Source organism: Podarcis cretensis (genome assembly GCF_951804945.1).
Source record: "Podarcis cretensis genome assembly, chromosome: 14".
Classification (NCBI taxonomy): Eukaryota; Metazoa; Chordata; class Lepidosauria; order Squamata; family Lacertidae; genus Podarcis; species Podarcis cretensis.
Window position 1 is genome coordinate 11,406,111 of NC_137183.1, and position 23,419 is coordinate 11,429,529.

Sequence of the window (23,419 nt, forward strand, 5' to 3'; positions counted from 1 at the left end):
TCTCAAATGAGTGGTTTCAGTTCTGTTTAACGTCTTTTGACCTTTATATCTGTGATAATTAATTTTACCATTAGCTCTGTTTCCAGATGCTTTGATGGGCTCTGTTCTTTTTGAGAAGGCACAAATAACCTAAGCATATAATGTAAACAAATGCTACAAATACTGGTATATTTTTATAATTGCATTATATGATGTATTGGAATGTATTGGAATTCTTGAAATTGAGAGCTACCATTGTGTATAGTCAAATCTTCTATATCCAGACACCTCGAGGGTGTATGTGGTTTATATAGCATGTTGTCAGGAAAAAGAGGAGAGATCTTAAGAACTGAACGGAACAGAGAAACTGTTTATCTAGCAGTTGTATAGAGAAGGCTAATTAAACATCTGGTCAGGAAGAGAGATGTGCAGTGTATTCGGCTTTGATCTCTTTGGAGTACCAGAAACTGGAACAGTTAATGCATCATGAGATTCAAGTATTTGCATTTTGTCCCATGTATCAAAGACTGCTTCTGGAGACTTGCATTCCCAAAGAATTAGATATCATGAAATGATATTGCTGGATTGTTCTTAACTAGAGGTGTGGTTCACTCCCCCCCCCCTTTAGTCTCTTTTTCTTTGGGCCCAGTAATAACTTCAGTGAACACAGGAACAGATAATAGTCAGAATTTGCTGCTTTGCCGCTCTTGAATGAAGATATTGTTCCTTCTTTTGTTACATGATTTCCTCAAAAACATTACTTCCGTATTAAATATATTACTATTTACTGAAAGAAGACATTTGGGAGCAAGATGGGTAAAACATTTTTTATCTCCCTTTTCAGTTGAAAAAGTACCTTCAAAGTACCTTACAAATATTGCTGATAAGCTGCGAAACACAAAATGAAAAGGGAGGGAGGACGGTAAAAGCAGACTCGGACACTAAATCTTAGTTACAAGATTCATGTAAAAACAAGCTGGAATTGAACAACTTGGAGAGCCAAAAGTTGCTGGTCTCTTAACAGAACTGCTGTGTGGCAGTATGGTGTAATGTAATAATAATAATAATAATAATAATAATAATAATTATTTTTTATTTATACCCCGCCCTCCCCAGCCAAGGCTCAGAGCGGCTTACAAGCAATAATAAAAACAAGATGAATGATTACAACTTAAAAACAAAAATAAAATACAACATTAAAATAATGGAACATTAAAATATTAAAATGTAGCCTCATCGCAGGAGGAGAAGGAAAAGAAAAAAAAAAAGAGGGAGGGAGGGAGGGAGGGAGGGAGGGAGGGAATCAAATTGGCTCCAAGCCAAAGGCCAGGCGGAACAACAATGAAGATTATGTGTGCAAATAAAGTATCCCGAAATAGATGTCAGATTCTTCTGACTTTTCTTTTAATGAGACAATAAAATCATTTTTGCACACTACAAAACTATTTGTAGTGCTTCTCATTCTTTGTTGCAGCTAAGAGGGTTAGTGTGGCATTCATCTGTTACAAGGCAGTGTTAAGTCTGTAAAAAGGTGTTTCAGCAAGGTGTGGCTTCCCCAATCCTCTAAATCAGGCGTGTCCAACAGTTCACTAGATCATGATCTAGTAGATCACGGGGTGTTCCTGGTAGATCTTTGGTACCTCAGTTATCTCTCCCCCCAAAAGGGAGGGGGGAATTGTGGCTTCCTAAAAAAGCTCAAGAACTTTGGTCCATCCAACGACAATGGATAGATTGCTGCCATTTTTTAAATGCTATGAGTAGATCACAGTCTATTGGGAGTTGGACGTCGCTGCTTTGAATGTATTAAGTACATCGAATAATCATTGCTGATTTCTATCCTTGCACTTCCTTCAGTAGAAAGTAAGCCCGGAGAAACGAGAGATAGATGCCAGGTAATAAATAAACGGGCTCAGGGGATTGGTCAAGAGTATAATTTGCTCTTTGTAATAGTTGCAGTAGAGCCCTTCCATTAAGGCATGTCTTCCTTTTGTGCATACATTTTATGCTGTAAATTGAAGAGGTTCGATTTGGCCCCTTGGATACTGTATAGAAAGGCAGGATATAAATCTTGATAATAAGCAAACACATGTGCTCTGCTTTGATCCAAGGCAATACTGCACTGTATTCAGCTGCTGCTAATGCAGTGACCACGGAAGGTGGAAGGGATTTACGTTAAACTGAGATAAATGCATAGGAAGGAAGCAACACAAACCCTGTTTAAAAATGAAAACAAAACTAACCTCAGCTATATGGTATGTAATGTGTATGCTTGATGGCCTTTTGCAGTGGAGAGTTCTGTTTTAATGGCAGCTCTGTAAATACTGACTTCTCTCTGTTGACTTTTCGGCCAATGCATTCTTGGGAAACTAGTTTCAAGTTGCAACCATAAATCATTGCTCCAATTTCTTACCATGAGTCTCCTTTAACTATTTATGTTTTCCTATTGTGCCTATTACATCACAATGTGCCTATTACTAGTGCTCCAAAGTAAGCCCACTTGAGTTCAGTTCTCCTAGAAAAGTGTGTATATAGTATTGCAGTCCAGCTGCAGGGTGACTTTTTGGGGGTCTTCTTTCTGTTTTTCCTGTAAAAAGGTTAAGCGATCATAGCATTACATTGATGTTTCATTAAGCTACAAACACCAATATAAAAGAAGCTTCCTTTTTTGTAATTAGGAAACTAGTAATAACAAACAACTGCATTCATGATAGTCTAGCCTTTGCTCATATGTGGAATACCTTTAAACATCTTACTGGGTCACTGCCTTTTTCAGCATAGGTCAGTTGAATTTCAAGTGGAATGTGATCTTCATCAGCCCATTTATATGGGGATTCTTGGCATTTTTTAACTATTTGGTACTTTAAAAATCAGTAGTAAATGTGAGTAACTAACCTTGGTAGGTTCAGTTAACTTGAAGACTTTTAAGCATAAGAAAAGCCCTACAGAATCAGACCAAATGTCCATCTTGCCACTTATTCTGTTTCCAACAGTGGCTTGCTGAATGCTTCTGGGAACCTCACCAGCAGGGATGAAGGCAACATCCCTTTCTGTTGTTTCTTCCCCAACTCCTGGAATTCAAAAGTAGACTTTCTCTGAGTTTGGTATTTCCATATTGCTGTCATAATGAATAGCAGTTGATAGAATTATAATTCATGGATATAATCTCCATTTAAAGTCATCTGTTGCAGCATCACAAACTTGTGGCTGTCAAATTCTGTATGTCAGTTGTTATATATGGTATGAGAAAGTCCTTTTATTTGTCTTTTCCGAATTTGCTACCCACTGTACGTTTCCATATTCTTGTCTTATATGAAAGGGAGGGAAAATGTCTCTCCGCACTGTGAAACTTCTTAATATTTTTAACATTACACAAAACCAATGGGAGGTGTCAGCCAGAGAATTGGAGCACAATGCCACCAGTATGTGGACACAGCCAGCTCTATTTCTTCATACCATCTGAATCAGGAGAGTACAAGTGCTGAAACAGTGCCTGGAGGCAGTGATGAACTGGATGAGGAACAATAAACTAAAGCTGAATCTTTATAAGTCTGAGACTTGTTCTTGGGCTTGCAAATTAGGCAAACAGCCCATTCTGATGGGGTAGCACTTCCCATAAAAGAACAGTTCTTAGAGTGCTCACGGGCCACTGTGGCTAGGAGTGCCTCTGCTCCCCTGGTTCACCAATTATGGCTCCAGTTGTCTGCAGTTGTCCATACTTCCATGAGCTCCCAGTTTAACTAATGTAATACATTCTGTGGCAGTGTTCGAAGTTCCCCAGGTGCTACTGACATGGGTCCAATTGCAACTGTATGGAGATTTCTGGGTGCCAGGTTGGTAGCCACAGTTTAAAAACCTCTGCCTTAGTCCTTAGTTAATACCATTTCCACTTCCGCTGTGTGTGTTTCTCTTTCTTGCATACTGGGACAAGTGAATTGTTGGAAGAACAAACTACAGTCAAACAATGTAGTTGAGATCATTGAATTGTAATGTTGGAAGGTACCCCGAGGGTGATCTGGTCCAACCCTCTGGTGAGTAGATAATTCTGTTGCAGCAACAGTAACCTAGGTTTAAGCTGTCATCTGGCATGTGGCTTATATAAGTTTCTAACACTGTTCTATGTGGGGCTTCCCTTGAAGATGAGTTGGCACAGAATGCTTCTGCTTGGTTGTTGTGTAAGGCATTGATATGGACGCACGTTGCACGGATTCTGAAAGCACTATATTGGCTGCCACTGAACATCAAGCCCAATTCTGGGTGCTGGTAGTAGCATACTGGGGAAGCCTGACTTGTGCTGCCTTCAATGAATGTAATCTAGACAGGTCACTTTATGAAACAGGGCCTTCTCAGTGGGCTAAGGCCGTGGAACTCCCTTGCTGCTGAAATTGGACTGTTCTGCAAATTATATGAGTTCAGATAGCAATTCAAGTTGCTCCAACCAGTCGTTGGAGCATAATAACAGTGACATCATCTGTATTTGTACTTGCATTTCTTTAATTAAATTTAATGCTGTCTGCTGTACTTTTGGACTGCACCTTTACTTTGCTTTTAGTTATCTACCTTTTTGTTAGCAGCCTTGGGCTTGTGAGAGGTAAGGAGAAATATAATAATAAAATAATGACAATGCTGTGCATTTTTATTCATTTGCCTAAGCTGCATGCTGTTGCTATGGCCTATCAAAGAGAGCAAATTTTCAGTCTTCAGACATTCACCTTGAGGTCTCTGTTCATAGCAAAATCTGCCAAACTCTCACTGTTCATCAGTTTTCTTTCAGAAGGTGGCACTGGTGAAATAGATGAAATGTGTGTAGTTTAGTCATGCACAGGAAAACTAGTATGGGAGTGTTACGGAGATTGCTTTTTTAAGTATAGAGCATCAAAAATATTATTCTCCACCTGCAATCTGAAGTGATACAGTAAGTTAGAACCTTACTGTAGTTAGAACCTTCTCTCTGCTGTGCTACAGGAAAGTGTTACAAAGCAATGTTAGCATTCTGTCTCTTTTCGCCTCCCTCCCTTCCTTTCTCACACTCCAGAACTTGTACAGGCACTGTAATCTTCCTTTCTGTTTTCTTCTTCTTGCAAATGTAAGGAAACTATCGGTTTCTGAATAATACAGCTTGAGGCTCTGGTGTCATCATTTTGTTAAGGTGCACTAGCCAATGCACCAGAGTTGACACGAACTTGTCAAGGCAAAGGGCCAGTAAGCCTTTCCAAAATGCCTGGTGCTATTTTTGTTGTAGTCAGAAAAGCTCTTCTTTGTGTTTCTGTTAGGGGCAATGCTTTGCTACACTGTATTCTCTCACTTCTTTGAGTGCATTAAAAGAAATTCTCTTCCTGGCTGGGAAGAAGCATCATTATATTGTCGCAGGTGGCAGCTGCTGCTCTCTGATGTTTCTTTTTGTGTCATTGTTTCTGTTGTGGAAAGCAACATTGGGCCATATACAGCTGAGTCCTGCACAGTGTAGACCCACTGAAAATTAATGGCCCTAAGTTAGTTGTGTTCATTTAATTTCAGTGGGTCTACATTTGATACAACCCACATAGTCCAGAAACTGTATGAAAAGCTGTGCTGGGGCTCTCTCTGATGACTAGAAAGAAATGTGCTATGGTATTCTGGGTGTTTAGCAGTCTCTGCCCTTTCAGCATGCAAAAAGCATCCTGGGCTCTGAGCTTGCACTGGATGGAGCAATAGCTAGTGGAGAGAAAGCTTGGCAAATTAGTGGTTAGAGTGCTAAGGGAGGACTGGGAAGACGTGGATACAGCCCCTAGTTTAGCCATGAAACTCACCGGGGGGCTTTGAGTCATCATTTCTTAACCTATAACTAACCTTCCAGGTTGGTTGTTGGCGGGTGTTTGTGTGTGAGTGCCGAGAACTATGTATGCCAACTCAGTGGCCTTGGAGGAAGAGTGGGATGAACTGGTAAATAATGGGCAGTTGGGAATGGGTGAAAGCTGTAGCTGTGGGAGTGGCATTATTCATTCATTCATTCATTCATTCACTCACTCACTCACTCACTCACTCACTCACCCATCCATCCATTCATTTACATACAACATTTATATGCCACCCAAAAACTTAAAAGCTATGGGCCGGGCAGGGGGGAACCATAGAACCAGCAACAGGAGGATATAGCAAAACTCTCAGGAGGCACCAAAAATTTCCCAGCTCTTGAAAGATCAAAAATAGGCAAATTATTTAAAAACCTAGGGAGAACCCCCCTTTATTTTAGTTCTAGAAAGAGCACTGCAGCTTCTGAGAGTAGTAAAGATGTGTGAGTTTTATGTCAGTCTTACAAATAGTACTTTGACATGCTGCATTGCTAAGTCTTGGAGCATATAACAGTTTCACTTCCTCGCCCAGAGAATTTTAAAAAGCTAAAAATAAAAAACAAGCCAGCCGCTAAGAAAAGGGACGTGCTAATCATGCTAAATAGCCGAAATGTTTTACATATTATAGAAAGTGCCTCAGGACTGTGACCTGTGAGAGGAATTGAAAAGCACGTGGTAAATTTTGGCAGCTCAGTGTTTGAATTTCACCATTGCTTTTTAGAGCCCCAACTTCCTGCATGTATGAATGTAGCAACCACCACCAAATCAGGAAGACTTGAGTAAAATGCAGGGAATTCATGTCTTGTGATAATATTCGAGCATGCACTCACCTGTGCTCCGAAATGATGCTGTCAGAGGAAGATTGCACCATATGCTATTTCAGGACTTACAGATTGACTCTAAAATCACCTCCCTTAAAGAAGGTGTACATATTTGGCCTAGTTTGTGCTCTGTGCTAAACCATAGTTTGTTTAAATGTCTAAACTCAACCCTGCAGACCAATCATTGCTTGTTTTCTGGCAACAAACAATGGTTTGCTGTTGGCTTAAGAATCATCCCTTATTTTAACTATAGGTAAAGGTAAAGGTACCCCTGCCTGTACGGGCCAGTCTTGACAGACTCTGGGGTTGTGCGCCCATCTCACTTAAGAGGCCAGGGGCCAGCGCTGTCCGGAGACACTTCCGGGTCACGTGGCCAGCGTGACATCGCTGCTCTGGCGAGCCAGAGCCGCACACGGAAACGCCGTTTACCTTCCCGCTGGTAAGCGGTCCCTATTTATCTACTTGCACCTGGAGGTGCTTTCGAACTGCTAGGTTGGCAGGCGCTGGGACCGAGCAGCGGGAGCGCACCCCGCCGCAGGGATTCGAACCGCCGACCTTTCGATCGGCAAGTCCTAGGCGCTGAGGCTTTAACCCACAGCGCCACCTGCGTCCCCCTTATTTTAACTATAGTTAGGTGTTAATGTCCAAACTCAACAGCTATGCTTAACCATGGTTTCTTTGACTACTCCGCCTCAGACTCTTGCCAAGCTACAAAAGCATGAGGCAAAATACCTGGAAAACAAACAGAGTTTTGGAGAAACAAGCTGTGGCTTTTTCTTCATTGATGGAAAGAGTCTTCCTTTGATGGAGGAAGACCAGGGTCATCTCATGATGTTTTGCCAACTGAGGCAAAGGACAAGACAGTCCCCTCTTCCCCATAAGATTTTATTAAAGCTTTTTCATAATACAATAAGATTAAAAAACCTAAATAAAAACAAAAGCAGAGAAAGCTCTTAACACTTGTCTCAGAAAGTGGTGGACCTTCCCATCTCTCACCTGGAAGCTTTCCTTTCTTTTCCCAGTCTCTCACCCTGGGAGGTCACCTCAGCATCCATCCATCCATCTTCCATCCATCGCCTCCGTGTGTGTGATCCTTGGACCCAATATACAGAAGCCTACTATATTGACAGCTGAATCTTATTTCAGTGCTGCTGATGGGATAGTATCGGTGTGTGTGTGTGTGTGTGTGTGTGAGAGAGAGAGAGAGAGAGCTGTTACTGCTACACTCCAGCACCTGCCACCTGAGGCAATTGCTCACTCTACTACCTAACAGTAGGTCCAACCCTGATGAAGACATTGGAGAAAGGGCATCTTTTTAGATTCTATGCATTGAGAACAATAATCCATTCTGCCGGTACTTTCTTGGTAAAAAGATTAGTGTATAATCTGGCACTGACACTTCATTTGTGTGTGTGTGTGTCTGTGGTAGTATAGATCTTTGTTTTGTAGCTGAGGTTCAGTTCTTTCTGAAGAATAGGTTTGCCTGTGTTATTTGGATATCTATACTGTTAAGTAGGCTGCTGTCTTCATTTCATATGCTCAAATATTCCTACATCACTGAAAGAAACTGAGTAAGCATTATTGAGGAGTCTATTCTTCGGTTACTCCTTGCTTAAGTTTAAAATGACAAAATGCCTCTGTGAAAGGTACTTGTATAATTCCTGTGCATATTGATTAGCTTAGACGTTTCCAGGGCATTGTTTCCTAGGTGTACATGTTTTTGTTTTCCTTTTGTTGGTTTTCAGAACTTTTTAAAAAATTGAAACTTGGTATCAAGCATTCACAATAACAAGAGGAATGAACTTATTAACAATTTAACAGTAGTTTCCATATCTGTACATCCAATTTAAATAAAACACCCAACAAATAGAAAATAAAGAAATACACATCCTAGGTGTTTGTTTTGAGAATTCCTGATGAAAAGCCAGCTTATTTCTAGTCATCATTGATGTTGTCAAGAGGTGAATGCCTCCAGTACATCTTGTGATGTGAATGTTTTGGTAGTTAATATGGTCTGATGATTTGTTCATGTGATCTCAGATGGTATCATAAAGTACAAGAGGAATCTTGCCCTAGTTCATGGTGTCTGCTCTTTCTGTGAGATAGAATTCCATCTAAGCCTCATTCTGCCTCTCCACTATTTTTTTTTATATTATATTGTGTGCAAAAGAAAGAGTTGGGAAAATGTACCTGTTAATTGTTCTGCATAAATCTTGTCAAGTGTGCCTATGAGTGTTGCAAGGAGAAGCAGCAGAATTATTATAAAATTATTATTATTATTATTAGCCACTTCAAGTCAGCGACTTAAACAAACATTAAATAAGCACAAACATACAAAAGGCCATAGATAATTAGAAGTCAAAGGCATGGTGAAAAATGAATGTTTTTGTCTCATGCCTAGAGATAGGTAATGATGGTGCCAGGCAAGCCTCCCTGGGGAGAACATTCTACAAGCAAGGTGTCACCACTGAAAATGCCTGTTCTTGTGTTGCCAACCTCTGGACCTCTTGTTGAGTGGGCACATGAAGAAGGGCCTCAAATGATGATTGCAGGGTACAGGTTGGTTCATATAGGGAGAGGCAGTCCTTGAGGTGTTGCAATAATATAATGGATGCTATTTAGCAGTATCTTGGAAAAAACAATCCATTTGTGTTTAATTTGTGGAAAACGTTCCGACTTTGGGATTTCTATGCAAAGATATCTCACGCCTGCTCAGTATTCAGCCACTGAAACAGTCTCAAGTGAATCCTTGTGCTGACACTGTGTGTTATTTATCCTTTGCTAAAAAGAACCCCAACAATCCATCACCCTTGATCTGAGACCAGTGTATTATATTCATGGCTGGTAGGGTTGGGGGCTTTTTTGGTAGCAGCTGCTGCTTTCTTCTCTATTCTAGACCAGCTTTAAGCCGTACAGAACATCTGTGCTACTTTCCAGCTGCCATAAAATGTTTCCAAGAGTTCTCTCTTAGGTCTGGCTTTCAATAGCACATACCCTGATGTGGAACTGCTAGGACAGTGTCACAAATCTGTAGCAGGGCATTACTATCCTGCTAAGCTTATATAATAAATACTACAGATTGCATGTTTGATATGAGTTGGTGTTCTGATGCTTTAGAATAGAGCTGGCTGTAATTCAGAATAAATGAGAGCAACATAATGTACAGCTTGGCCACTGCATGCAGCTTTATTATTAAAACAATTCTCTTTTCTGCTTTCTTAAACAAGGATTGAAGTGTTATCTGTACTGTTGGTAAAACTACAGATGATCAAGCATGCATGTTTAAAACTACCATTTTCTGGTTGTGGTAGCAGGATCTTAATATCCTTTTAACTATCTCACGTGGAAGGCTCAGCTGGCTCTGGCAGTCTGGTTTCTATGGTGATCTGCAATCTGGTTTCCCCTTCTCTCTGTTGTTGCAGGAGATAGTGTTTTGGTTTCCCAAGCAGAGATTCGAAAGGTGCTCCTTATGATATTCTGGCATGGCCTTATATATGAATGAGAAATGATAACCAGCACCTGCTTTTTATTTTTAAAAAGCATTCATACCCTGCCCTTCAACCGAAAGGCTTTCAAAACAGCTTACAAAAATCAGTACAAAGACGGTCTGTGACCTCAGGCTTACATTCTTAAAAATATATGACACATAAGGAAAAAGGATTGGGAAAGAAAGTTCTTAAAGTTACAGTCTAAATGAACAGCCCCTTGCTGATTTCACTGGTCTGAAAATATCAGACTGGGCGGCTTACAGTACATATAAAAACACATTAAAAACTTCCTGATACAGGCCTGCCGTCAGATGTCTTCTAAAAGTTGTGTAGTTATTTATCTGCTTGACATCTGAGTAGAGAGAGTATTAAACAAGCATTTCTGTGGAGTGTGTACTGCAGTGGTGCCCTTTCCCCAGTTTCACCAGGGCCGGCCCATCCATGAAACAGCTGAGTCGGCCACCTCAGGCGGCAGGATCCACTGGGTCAGTAGTTCCCAATGTTGATCCACTAATCAGAATGCCAAAGCAGCAAAAATGTACTCAGCTTCAAGCAGCTTCCACAGGAAAGGCACCAATATTAGTTTCTTTTGCACAGAAATGTGGAACTTGCGGCTCTCCATATGTAGTTCAACCATACCTCCCACCATCGCTGGCTATTGGCCATACTAGCTGGGGCTAATGGGAGTTGGAATCTAACATCTGGAGGGTCACAAATTCCCAATCTCTGGATTAGCAGGTGCTGGTAGGCATGGTGACCTAAGTCTATATTTGGGTTTAAGGTTGGGATGGGGGAGCTGTGGTTTGAGAATAAACTTCACAACTATTGGTGCTTCTGAGGCACATTTTTCTTCTTCCACTTCATTTTTCTTCTTGTCTCCAGCTGTCTCCATTGTGGAGGACAGCTACAGAGACTTGTGCTTGGCAGGCTTGGAAGGCTGTGAAACAATGAATCTGGAGTTCACCGAAGCTCCCTATTGTACTTGAATGAGAATACAGTAGACCCTCAACTTATGTACGTTTAACTTGTGCACATTCAGTTTCATCTGAAGATCACAGGATGGTTCGCCACAAAGAATACAAAATGAGAACACGGAATGCATACAAAAGACACCATTAACCCCCCTCCCACAAACACATTTAAAAGCCCATATTCTATTGTATTGTTGCGGTGTCGTGTATGGCTTTAAGTTAGATGCTTTAAGTTCTGCTATGGAACACAATGGGTTTTTTTATGAATACAGAAAAAGAAAACAAATGCTTGCTCTGTATTCAAGCCATAAGCTTGTCCATTAAATCATGTGCACCCACTTTAAAAGTGGTTCCAAGAGTCATAAAGCTTCATAATTGTGGAGGAACTGTCTCTAGGTTATAGGTCCAGTTGTTCTTTTTTCTCTTTAGTGTGGTTAGCATTTATTTGACCCCCTTCCAGGATTACCCAGTGCATCTACAGGCATTTCATAAGACTTCAACATCTGCTGTGCTATGTTTGAAGAACAGAAACTTTCCCTCCCAGTGCTTCATAGATATAACAGAACCCTTTTGCAATACTCGTATTCACACCAAGGATCACTTATCCTCTTCTGTTGGGGAACTGAAACCACCCTTTCGCCAATGATTTTCCACAACTCTGGTTTCAGCCAAAAAAGGCTCCCACAGTGGCTTTCAAAGATCAGTGCTGAAAGGAAAGACACAGTAAAAAAAGGAAAAGGGATTGGGAAGGAGGAGGAAGAAGGAAAACGCGGACACTCATTCTTAGTTGCAGAGTTCTTATAACAACCAGCTGGGATGGAAAAAGTTAAAGATGAGGGGAAGCCCAAAGTTGCTTGTTTCTTGGTAGAGCCAATGGAGTGCTGCAGCCTGATGGAATGGCTGCTTCCAGATGGCTTCTAAGATTCATAAAGTGTTGACTGCATATTTTTAGGCATAGCTGCCTGTATAAAGGCCCAGAATGCCACTTCCTTTTTAGTGTAGTTTTGCAAGAGCTTTTCCAACTGAATTGCCTTTTTAGTGTAGTTTTGCAAGGGCTCTTCCAACTGAATTGCCTGAAACATTTCTGTATTGTCTAATCACGTTTCTTAAACTGAGGGGTACTTCCTCCCTCACACCCAGGTATGTGCCAGCCTCTCCTCTACTTCCAGACTCAAGTGCAAAGGCACACAGTGGTTGCTCAGTGCAGATCCATTCATGGGCAAGACCAGTCTGCTTGCCAGAGCACCCTAGGGGTGTAGCAGGAGCTGCCACGTTACTTCAGGAAACCGGCCATTGCACAACCAATTATGCTTTGTCAGGAGTGCAGGGCTGGCTCAAGTCATTTTGGTACCTGGGGTTGCCCCCGTCCCCGCCAGGGAAGAATGGGTGAGGGAAGATCTCATCAGGAACAAGGGAAAGGGGAAGAAAGATCAACATTGGGATCTGCTGCCCTGGTGGATCCTGCTGCCTGAGGTGGTCACCTCATCTTGCCTCATGGATGGGCTGGCCCTACAGGAGTGTATTTATATCCTATTGCTTTTGCTGCTTTTTTACTAGTTGAATTTATAAAAAAAGTGACTGGAGGTCCCAGAAAGTAGAATACGTTAGAAAGGGGGAGCCTCCAATATTTCACAGAAGAAAACCAGAGATATACGTGTGAAAGGTACATTCCTGAACCCATGTCAACTCCTATACAGCATTGCATTTAGTCCTCAATAGCCTGTCATCCACTGATTTTAAAGCCAATATGGCATTTGTTTCTTTTAGTTAAAGATATATTGGAAAATCATAATTGTCTGATAGTATGCTAGTAAGTGAAATGAAAAACTGTTATGCATACTGCACTGATGTCACAGCGCATGGCTTTAAATGTGTGTGTTAACTACAAACAGTATGCTCTATCCCCACTCAGTAATATAAACTCTAGATTCCCTCATGGTGATAGAGTGAGCTGATTCCTAAAGAATGGCAATTCTAGCAATTCACATTAAAACGATTTTAGCAAGGCAAAAATAGGGGCTATCATTTCTCAGAGACAGGTAACAAAAAATTGGTACTGTCCCTGGTAGATGGGGACAGATGGAGTATATGGAAAGGCAGCCTTGCCACTTGAGAGTTTGTGAAATACGAGTGTTATCAAAATATCTGAATAGTCAAATTAGTCTGCCATCTATATTTTCCACAAATTTTTAAAGAAATGTTGGACTCATTCTGATGCAGTGGCAAGCTATGGTTTGCTGCTCCATGACTGAGCCTTGTACTCGTATGCTTAGTCCTCCCCTCCTGCTTCACATGCTCGCATCCCCTCCTGATTTAGTGGCACAGCCAAATCATTTAGTGCAAAGCAGAGTTTGTCTGTAACCAGGACCTCAGAGCACAGTTTGCAATGGTTTTTGGTGACGTTTGAGGTTAGGAAGAGAGGGTGCACCTTTTAAATGAATGACTTTAGTGCACTTTGCATCAGTAATGGCAACGTGTGAATTTATAACTGTTGTTTGTGTGGATGCATATGACAACAGTGGTGCATTTTGTGGAGGGATGGGCACAGTTTGGATTCTGATTTCAGGACCAGAATGTCTTGGACTGAATGTGTTGTGTGAGAAAACTTACGGTATATATGTGGGCGGGGAAAAATAAATCTTTAGTATGTCTGCTCTTTCCACAAGGAGTTTCCAGTTAGACCACTATATCATCTTTCTTCAAAAGAAAGTGGCTATTGCACTTCTAGATTAGAATCTTCAAATAAAAAACATGATGATCTACAGTCCTTGCCTTGAAGTCCTTTTGGTGGAGTCCCTAGGGTCAGTCCTTGGAGGCATATTCCACTGCAGTAAAACCTAGGAGTCATTGGAGTGAAATTATAACAAAAATTCCCAAGCACTTGTTAATTTCCTAACAATCGGTATAGGCTACATCTGATAATAAAGTTAAGTCAGTGCACGGAAGTAGTAGTTATTAAGTTAGCATTAATAAACAATTTCAGAAATTCTTCTCAAGTGGTGGTGGTAATAATTTCTGCCTGTCTTGGCCTTGAAGCGTTCAATACATACCAGTGGGCATTGCATAATTTCCCTTGAGTTCCCTTGAGACACTTCCTAGATCCCATGTTTAGGATTGCATCCCTGATTTCAAATAAGTCCGTAGGATTAACTGGGGATAAAATTCAGTTCATTGGATTATTACAATATAATGTTCTCATTGAATTCAGCTGAAGACAATCATGTTTGCTGTAAATATTTCCCCCCCATAACAAGGCTGAAAATTTAAAAAAGGTAATGGCTCCCAGTACGTTTCCGAAAACAATTCAAAGTGTTGGTGCTGACCTTTAAAGCCCTAAACAGCCTCAGTCTGGTATACCTGAAGGAGCGTCTCCACCCCCATTGTTCAGCCCGGACACTGAGGTCCAGTGCCGAGGGCCTTCTGGCGGTTCCCTCGCTGCGAGCAGTGAGATTGCAGTGAACCAGGCAGAGGGTCTTCTCAGTAGTGGCGCCTGCCCTGTGGAACGCCCTCCTAGTAGATGTCAAGGCAATAAACAACTATTTTACTTTTAAAAGACAACTGAAGGTGGCCCTGTTTATGGAAGTTTTTAATGTCTGATGCTGTATTGTTTTTAATATTCGGCTGGAAGCCGCCCAGAGTGGCTGGGGAAACCTAGCCAGATGGGTGGGGTATAAATAATAAATTATTATTAAATATTATTATATAATGTTAGTGTGTGTGTGTATTCTTATTATTTCAATACGAATTGCTTAGAAAATACAGCTGATCCTTTCCTAATTTTGTGTTGCAGTATGCAAGGATTTGGATACCTGATCCAGAAGTAGTCTGGAAATCAGCAGAACTTGTAAAAGATTATAAATCAGGAGACAAAGTCCTTCATCTTCGTGTTGAGGATGGCAAGGTAATGTTAACTCTTTTCATTTTATTTTTTTTAAATTTGCTATCATTTTCTGCAAAAGGTCTTGTTTATTTGTAGTACAGGTGGCAACCATTTTGCTCAAGGGTTCCATTCCCGGCCCCCGTGTACGTCGGCAGAGTGCGCTGCCCCGTAAGCTCTGCCCCACTCCCATTCTGCCTCTGCTCCGCCCTCTTCTGGATTCAGAAGGACCTGCACGGCGGTGATCGCACGCCAGTTAGACATGCCTGAAATTGTTGCTGCCTGTATTTATATTTTGCCTATTAACCCAAGTGCTCAAGGTGGCTTACAGTGTATTGTAAATAAAATTGGCAGTTATGTATGTGTACTCAACTATATCCATATACATTTCTTTTAAAACATGTATAGTGATGTGTTTGATCATTTTGGATGCATGTAATATATGCTCTTCTTTAATTTCCAGGAACTTCAATATAGCCTTGATGCTAAGTCCAAGGAGCTACCACCCCTGCGAAACCCTGACATACTTGTGGGTGAAAATGATCTGACAGCCCTCAGCTATCTCCATGAACCTGCTGTTCTTCATAACCTGAAAGTTCGGTTTATAGATTCCAAGCTCATATACACATATTGTGGTAAGCACAAAACCAGACTTTCTTATGCGGCTGGGCATGTCAGATAGCTATGGATATATTAAGTTATATGTTGCATTTAGGGCCTGTTGGTTTGTTTCTGGTTTCTTTTTCAGAAATTTGTATAAATCCTTTCTATTTATAAATAAAATCCTGTGTAATAAAATTAAACCATAACATCCTGAAACTCATAAAATAATAGAATACTGTAACAGTACAAGACTAAAACAGCAGCACAAAGTAAAAACAAGCAGAACAGTTTAAAAACAGATATAGAATAAATAATAAGTCAAACTTCAGAAATTATTACCGATTTGTCACTGAAAATGTTAATCATATATGCAGTAATCCTTGTATGGGTTCCTTAACTGGAAACTGCCTTTCTGAAATATAGGCTAAAAAACCTTAACAAATGTTTGTTTCCATTGGTTATAGGTAACAATTCTTTTTTTGCAGAAGAAACTCTACTATTTAAATGTTAACATGTAAAATCAGATTATATGTCAACTACAAAACGACAAAAATAAGGTGTTTGGGAATCCCATAGAAGAGTCTGTTTTTAAAAAGTAATGTATTTAATTTTGAAAACCACTGTGGTATGTAAGCTTAGGGCTGATTCCAATGTTGGCAGAACATGGTAATGGGGAAACATCATCTCTGCATGCTCACGATTTAATGTGGCTGTACAAATGTTTGGCTGCACAGCAGCTTACAGAGCTGTGACACTGATGCAGATTCTTAGTACAGTCTAGCCAATTTACATGGGAAACAAATTTCACCACAACCATGTGGATTTTGAGCAGCAGTCAAGCTGTGTAAATAATGTTTGAAGTGGCCATACTTGGAACTAAATTCTCTTGAAATCTATTTTATTTGCATTCTATAAGTGTAGGATGCAATTCTTCCTTGGTGATGATTAGCACATAGTTGTGTTGGTCTTGCTCCGTATAGCTTGACTTTCCTGTGTTCTGCCTTTGACTGTAGTAGCACCTGTAAATCAATATAGCAAATGATATATCTTGGCTAGAAGCCCCTCCATAAAGTCAAATGTAGCAGGGGCTGTTGCATTCAAATACTTAATTTAAACAAATATTATGCTATCACACTTTGGCATCTACTTTTATAATACAAAGGTATTTTTGTTTTGATTTTGTTTGAAATCTCTTTCATGTTGTTCTGTAAAAACTGTCACAAGTGACACACTCTGAATTACAAAAATATATTTTCGGCATCATTTTTTTAAATTCTTGGAGTATTTCTTTTGCAATAACTAGAATTAGAATGTTTTTAAACCACTGAAAGCTCTCATTTTTGGAATTCAGGTGCATATCCTAGTTGGTCATATAAAACTGCAGTGACCAGTTGGTTTTTAATACTGGTAGAGAAGACATGATCTTATCTATGTTGACACAGCACTGAGCATATCTTGACTAGCAGGGCAAAATACAGTGGTGCCTCGCAAGACGAAATTAATCCGTTCTGCGAGTCTCTTCGTCTAGCGGTTTTTTTGTCTTGCAAAGCAAGCCCATTGACGGCTTAGCGGATTAGCGCTATTAGCGGCTTAGCGGCTTTTAGCGGCTTAGCGGATCAGCTGATAAGCAGCTTAGCGGCTTAGAAAAAGGGGGGGGGAGGGGAAAAAACCGCAGGAACTCGCAAGACATTTTCGTCTTGCGAAGCAAGCCCATAGGGAAATTCGTTTTGCGAAGCGCCTCCAAAACAGAAAACCCTTTTGTCTAGCGGGTTTTCCGTCTTGCGAGGCGTTCGTCTTGCGGGGCACCACTGTATTAAACTCCTGATCTGCCATAGTAGAACAAAATAAACATAGACTTTTATGTGTTCTTAGGGATTTTATTCCAGAGATATTTCATTAGGCAAAAATATTAAAGTTACATGTGTGCATACTTGGAAGTTAGTCCCATTAAGTTGAATGTGGCTTACTACCAAGTAATAGAGCAATCCGGAGTCTCAGCATGTCACACTCTGAAGGGGTGATCCAAAAGAATGGGAACCTTTGGTTCCTCATATGTTGTTGGACTATAGCTCTACTCAACCTTGATGGGATTGTGCATGCTGGTTGGGGCTGATGCGGACTGAAGTACAACATCTGTGGGCCACAGACTCCCCATCCCTGGAGATTATTGGAAAAACCAAGAGTTTATTAAAACAGTTCATTTTTCTTCAAGGCCTGAAATACATTTATGCTTCTATTCTTTAAGCTGTCCTTTGCAGGGAGAATGTTTTAGCTCTCTATCTTCTGAAATTAAAAAGAGAAAGTTTTTTAAATGGGCTTTCAGTTTTAAGTGAATCTAGCTCATTATATTTATAATTAGTTAGCAAGAACATTCTAACAACTGATAGAATTGAAAACTGTTTATTGAGTTGTACATAAAGCTACTTCGGTATATGTGTTCATTTTCACTAGAGCATTTCTAGAGGCCCTGGAGATACTTATTCCCCCTAACCTTTTGCATCTCTGCCTCAGAGGTGCAATCCTAATGATGTTGTTTTTTGAGAAAGGTGGAAGGCACCTGTTCACTGGGGATGCTTCACATGGAGCGGAAAAACAAACACTATTTTCTTCCCAGTGAACTGTGCCACTGCTTGCATGTTAGCACATCTGAATTGGCTCCTGGCATTCTCCTTTCAAACCAAACATTTATTTATAGATGATTGCATACCCTCCAACATTCCTGAGGGGGGGGGGAATCAGGATGGTACTGTGTTGCTACATGAGTCAGGTGGCTTGAGTGGGAGCCACTGCCTACCAAGGCTGGAGAAAGACGTGGAAAGAGGGAGCACAATAAACATCTTTTGGGGCACAGAGATGTGTCCACTCCTTCCTCTCCAGTTCTTCAATTTACCCCAGTTTTGCAAGTGGTAAAGGTAAAGGGACCCCTGACCATTAGGTCCAGTCGTGACCGACTGGGGTTGCAGCGCTCATCTCGCTTTATTGGCCAAGGGAGCTGGCGTACAGCTTCTGGGTCATGTGGCCAGCATGACTAAGCCGCTTCTGGCGAACCAGAGCAGCGCACAGAAACGCCGTTTACCTTCCTGCCGGAGCGGTACCTATTTATCTACTTTCATTTTGATGTGCTTTCGAACTGCTAGGTTGGCAAGAGCTGGGACCGAGCAACGGGAGCTCACCCCGTCACGGGGATTCGAACCACCGACCTTCTGATCGGCATGTCCTAGGCTCTGTGGTTTAACCCACAGCACCACCCGCGTCCCTATTGCAAGGGGAGCCTATCTCAAATCCCTTCCCAGCACCTGGATGAGTCAGAGTTCTAAGTCCCTCTTACAATGCCTGGGCTGTTCATTCCAAGTGTGGATTCCTCATGAAACTGTTCCCCCCACCATAACCCCCTGTGTTGGGAATTTTGTTGTTTAGTCGTGTCCAACTCTTCGTGACCCCATAGACCAGAGCACGCCAGGCACTTCTGTCTTCCACTGCCTCCTGCAGCTTGGTCAAACTCATGTTTGTAGCTTCAAGAACACTGTCCAACTATCTTGTCCTCTGTCGTCCCCTTCTCCTTGTGCCCTCAATCTTTCCCAACATCAGGGTCTTTTCCAGGGAGTCTTCTCTTCTCATGAGGTGGCCAAAGTATTGGAGCCTCAGCTTCAGGATCTGACCTTCCAGTGAGCACTCAGGGCTGATTTCCTTAAGAATGGATGTGTTTGATCTTCTTGCAGTCCATGGGACTCTCAAGAGTCTCCTCCAGCACCATAATTCAAAAGCATCAATTCTTCGGCGATCAGCCTTCTTTATGGTCCAGCTCTCACTTCCATACATCACGACTGGGAAAACCATGGCTTTACCTGTACGGACCTTTGTCAGCAAGGCGATGTTTCTGCTTTTTAAGATGCTGTCTAGGTTTGTCACTGCTTTTCTCCCAAGAAGCAGGCGTCTTTTAATTTCGTGACTGCTGTCACCATCTGCAGTGATCATGGAGCTCAAGAAAGTAAAATCTCTCACTGCCTCCGTTTCTTCCCCTTCTATTTGCCAGGAGGCGATGGGACCAGTGGCCATGATTTTAGTTTTTTCGATGTTGAGCTTCAGACCATATTTTGCACTCTTCTCTTTCACCCTCATTAAAAAGTTCTTTGATTCCTCCTCACTTTCTGCCTTCAAGGTATCACCTGCATTTCTGAGGTTGTTGATATTTCTACCGGCAATCTTAATTGCGGCTTGGGATTTATCCAGCCCAGCCTTTCGCATGATGAATTCTGCATATAATTTAAATAAAGAGGGAGACAATATACAGCCTTGTCGTACTCCTTTCCTAATTTTGAACCATTCAGTGGTTCCATATCCAGTTCTAAGTGTAGCTTCTCGTCCCACATAGAGATTTCTCAGGAGACAGATAGGGTGATCAAGCACTCCCATTTCTTTAAGAACTTGCATAGTTTGCTATGTTTGATACAGTCAAAGGCTTTTGCATAGTCAATGAAGCAGAAGTAGATGTTTTTCTGGAACTCTCTAGCTTTCTCCATAATCCAGCGCATGTTTGCAATTTGGTCTCTGGTTCCTCTGCCCCTTTGAAATCCAGCTTGCACTTCTGGGAGTTCTCGGTCCACATACTGCTTAAGCCTGCCTTGTAGAATTTTAAGCATAACCTTGCTAGCGTGTGAAATGAGTGCAGTTGTGCGGTAGTTGGAGCATTCTTTGGCACTGCTCTTCTTTGTGATTTGGATGTAGTATTTCTGTGTATTCTTGCCACCTCTTCTTGATGTCTTCTGCTTCTGTTAGGTCCTTACCACTTTTGTCCTTTATTATGGTAATCTTTGTACGAAATAATAATAATAATAAATTTTATTTATATCCCGCCCTCCCCAGCCGAAGCCGGGCTCAGGGCGTCTAACAACAATAAAACAGTATGACATTATAAAACATTATAAAAATGAATTAAAATCAAAATTGATGGCAACCATAAACTAAAGCTTTGTAAAGATTGCCAGAGGAGGGGGTCAGGCTGCGCCCTGACCAAATGCCAGGTGGAACAGCTCTGTCTTGCAGGCCCTGCGGAAAGATGTCAAGTCCTGCAGGGCCCTTGTCTCTTGTGACAGAGCGTTCCACCAGGTTGGAGCCGCAGCCGAAAAAGCCTTGGCTCTAGTTGAGGCCAGCCTAACCTCTCTGAGGCCTGGGACCCTCAAGGTGTTTTTATTTGAAGATCGTAAGTTCCTCTGTGCGGCATACCAGGAGAGGCGGTCCCGTAGGTACAAGGGCCCTAGGCCGTATAGGGCTTTGAAGGTTAAAACCAGCACCTTAAACCTGATCCTGTACTCCACCGGGAGCCAGTGCAGCTGGTATAGCACCGGATGAATGTGATCTCTAAGCAAAGACCCCGTAAGGAGTCTCGCTGCGGCATTCTGCACCCGCTGGAGTTTCTGGGTCAGTCTCAAGGGCAGCCCCACGTAGAGCGAGTTACAATAATCCAGTCTGGAGGTGACCGTCGCGTGGATCACAGTGGCTAGGTCAGGGCGAGAGAGGTAAGGAGCCAACTGCTTAGCTTGGCGGAGATGAAAAAAATGCCGCCTTTGTTATAGCTGCAATCTGCGCCTCCATGGAGAGGGAGGTATCGAAGATTACACCCAAACTCTTAACGGACGGTGCTGGCACTAATTGCACCCCCGCAAGAGATGGGAGTTGCCCCCTCAGTCCCATGTCGTCCCGTCCCAGCCAGAGGACCTCTGTCTTCGAAGGATTTAACTTCAACCGGCTCCCACGTAACCATCCAGCCACAGCCTCCAAGCATCTGATCAGTGTGTCTGGGGCCGAGTCCGGGTGGCCGTCCATCAACAAATAGAGTTGGGTGTCATCAGCATACTGATGGCAGCCCAGCCCAAAACTCCGGACAAGCTGGGCGAGGGGGCGCATAAAGATGTTAAAAAGCATCGGGGAGAGTATTGCACCCTGAGGCACACCACACACCAAGGAGTGGCGGGATGACAATTCCCCCCCAAGCGCCACCCTCTGTCCCCGACCAGAGAGAAACGAGTGCAGCCATTGAAGGACTGTGCCCTGGATCCCCACGTCGGCAAGGCGGTGGTCCAGGAGTTCGTGATCGACCATGTCGAAGGCTGCTGACAGGTCTAGAAGAATCAGCAGCCCCGACCCGCCTCGATCCAGCTGCCTGCGGAGATCATCTGTTAGGGCGACCAGAGCCGTCTCGGTCCCATGACCAGCGCGGAAGCCGGACTGGAATGGATCCAGAGCTGATGTTTCATCCAGAAACCTACCAAGCTGTTCAGCAACCGCTCTTTCCTTTCCTATCTCCAATTTTCTTGAACAGATCTCTGGGTTTTTCCCATTCTATTGTTTTCCTCTATTTCTTTGCATTGAGCATTTAAGAAGGCCCTCCTGTCTCTCCTTGCAATTTTTCGGAAACCTGCATTCAGTTTCCTGTATCTTTCACTCTCACCCTCACATTTTGCTTGCCTTCTCTCCCCCGCTATTTGTAAGGCCTCGTTGGACAGCCACTTTGCTTTCTTGCATTTCCTTTTCATTGGGATGGTTTTCGTTGCTGCCTCCTGTATAATGTTACTAGCCTCCATCCATAGTTCTTCAGGCACTCTGTCCACCAAAAGCACCATTATGCCAGTGCTAACCATTGTGCCCTAGCCTGCTGGGGCTGGGGTTACTGGGAAACCAGCAGGGCAGAGGCAGTTCCTCATCCCTATCAAAAGTGCCACTGCAGAGTCAGTTCACCCTGCTCACCCTGAACAGATGAAAACAAGCAGCATGCCTCCTTTCCAATGCTGCCGCCACCCCAGGAGCTACTTATGCAGCCCCTGTTGGCTGGCAGGGAAAAATTGGGGTACCCTGGGATTAGGTCAGAAACCATGGCAGCTTTACTAATCTGAAGGCAGCCCTGTATCAGAAGGTTTTTAATGCTTGATGTTTTTATTTTGTGTTTCCCCAGAGTGGCTGGGGAAACCCAGCCAGATGGGCAGGGTATAAATAATAAAATTATTGTGATTGATTATTATTCTGTGGCTGTCCTGGCAGAATCAGGACTGTTGAACGGTATGTAATTGCAGTCTATAACAAGGAGGCGTATCCTGTGAAACTCTGCAAAGCTCCACAAATGCATGGCACAGAGCTTTTGTTACTTTAGAAACTAATATGACTAACTGTCATTAAACACTAAATTTTATTATATATAATTTAGCATTATATATAATTTAGCATTTAATGGCATATAAGTGGCATATAAGTATATATAAAAAATTGCTTGTACCCACTGCAATGTTTCCCTGCAGATGCAATGATCAACAAATGTCAGGCCTCAGAAGCCTGGAAGGACAATATGTCTTGAAATGCTCATCTATTCACTGTGTGAGTGTAATGGCAGAGAACCATTTATCTGTAGGTGGTGTTCATAGTTATTTTTTTTTTTAAATAATTTTTATTGGGTTTTCACATTTTAGAAACACACACACAAATGAAAACAAAAACAAAACATGTATAATTTCATAACCTTACCTTCTTAACCCCCCTCCCTGACTCCCCCCCCCTTCATACATCCCAAATCCAATAATTAGCTCAGCAGGTTCTTATCTCTCTTCTTTAACATATTATTGTTGTTTTTAAAATTAATTCTTATTACTTGGCCAAATTTTACTTGTCCAGTTTTCTTATAAATATTAAGTCCTTTTCTAAGGTCGACCCAAATTCCCTTCCACGAATTTCCCCCTTTTTATATTAAATGTAGGTCATAATAGCCAAACACAAAAGTCATAAAAGTTTTAAAGTTCTGTTCTCCCCTCCCTCCCTACCCCGGTTTCTGTCCCTTCCCAAATAAATGTCCACAAAACAGTTCTTA

At 42.0% G+C, this 23,419-nt stretch overlaps 1 protein-coding gene across 6 annotated transcripts in view; it reads left to right on the forward strand.

The window, feature by feature from the left end:
* Positions 1-23,419, forward strand: part of MYO5A (myosin VA) — a 123,933-nt gene that overhangs the window by 13,134 nt on the left and 87,380 nt on the right. For all 6 annotated transcript variants that reach the window (XR_013833028.1, XM_079953126.1, XM_079953125.1 and 3 more), the window contains exons 2-3: positions 14,878-14,988; positions 15,428-15,599. Coding sequence is in view for 5 of the 6 variants with exons in the window: in XM_079953126.1 (XP_079809252.1) it covers positions 14,878-14,988; positions 15,428-15,599 (283 nt within the window). In the remaining variant the exon portion in view is untranslated. The remainder of the gene's footprint in view (positions 1-14,877; positions 14,989-15,427; positions 15,600-23,419) is intronic.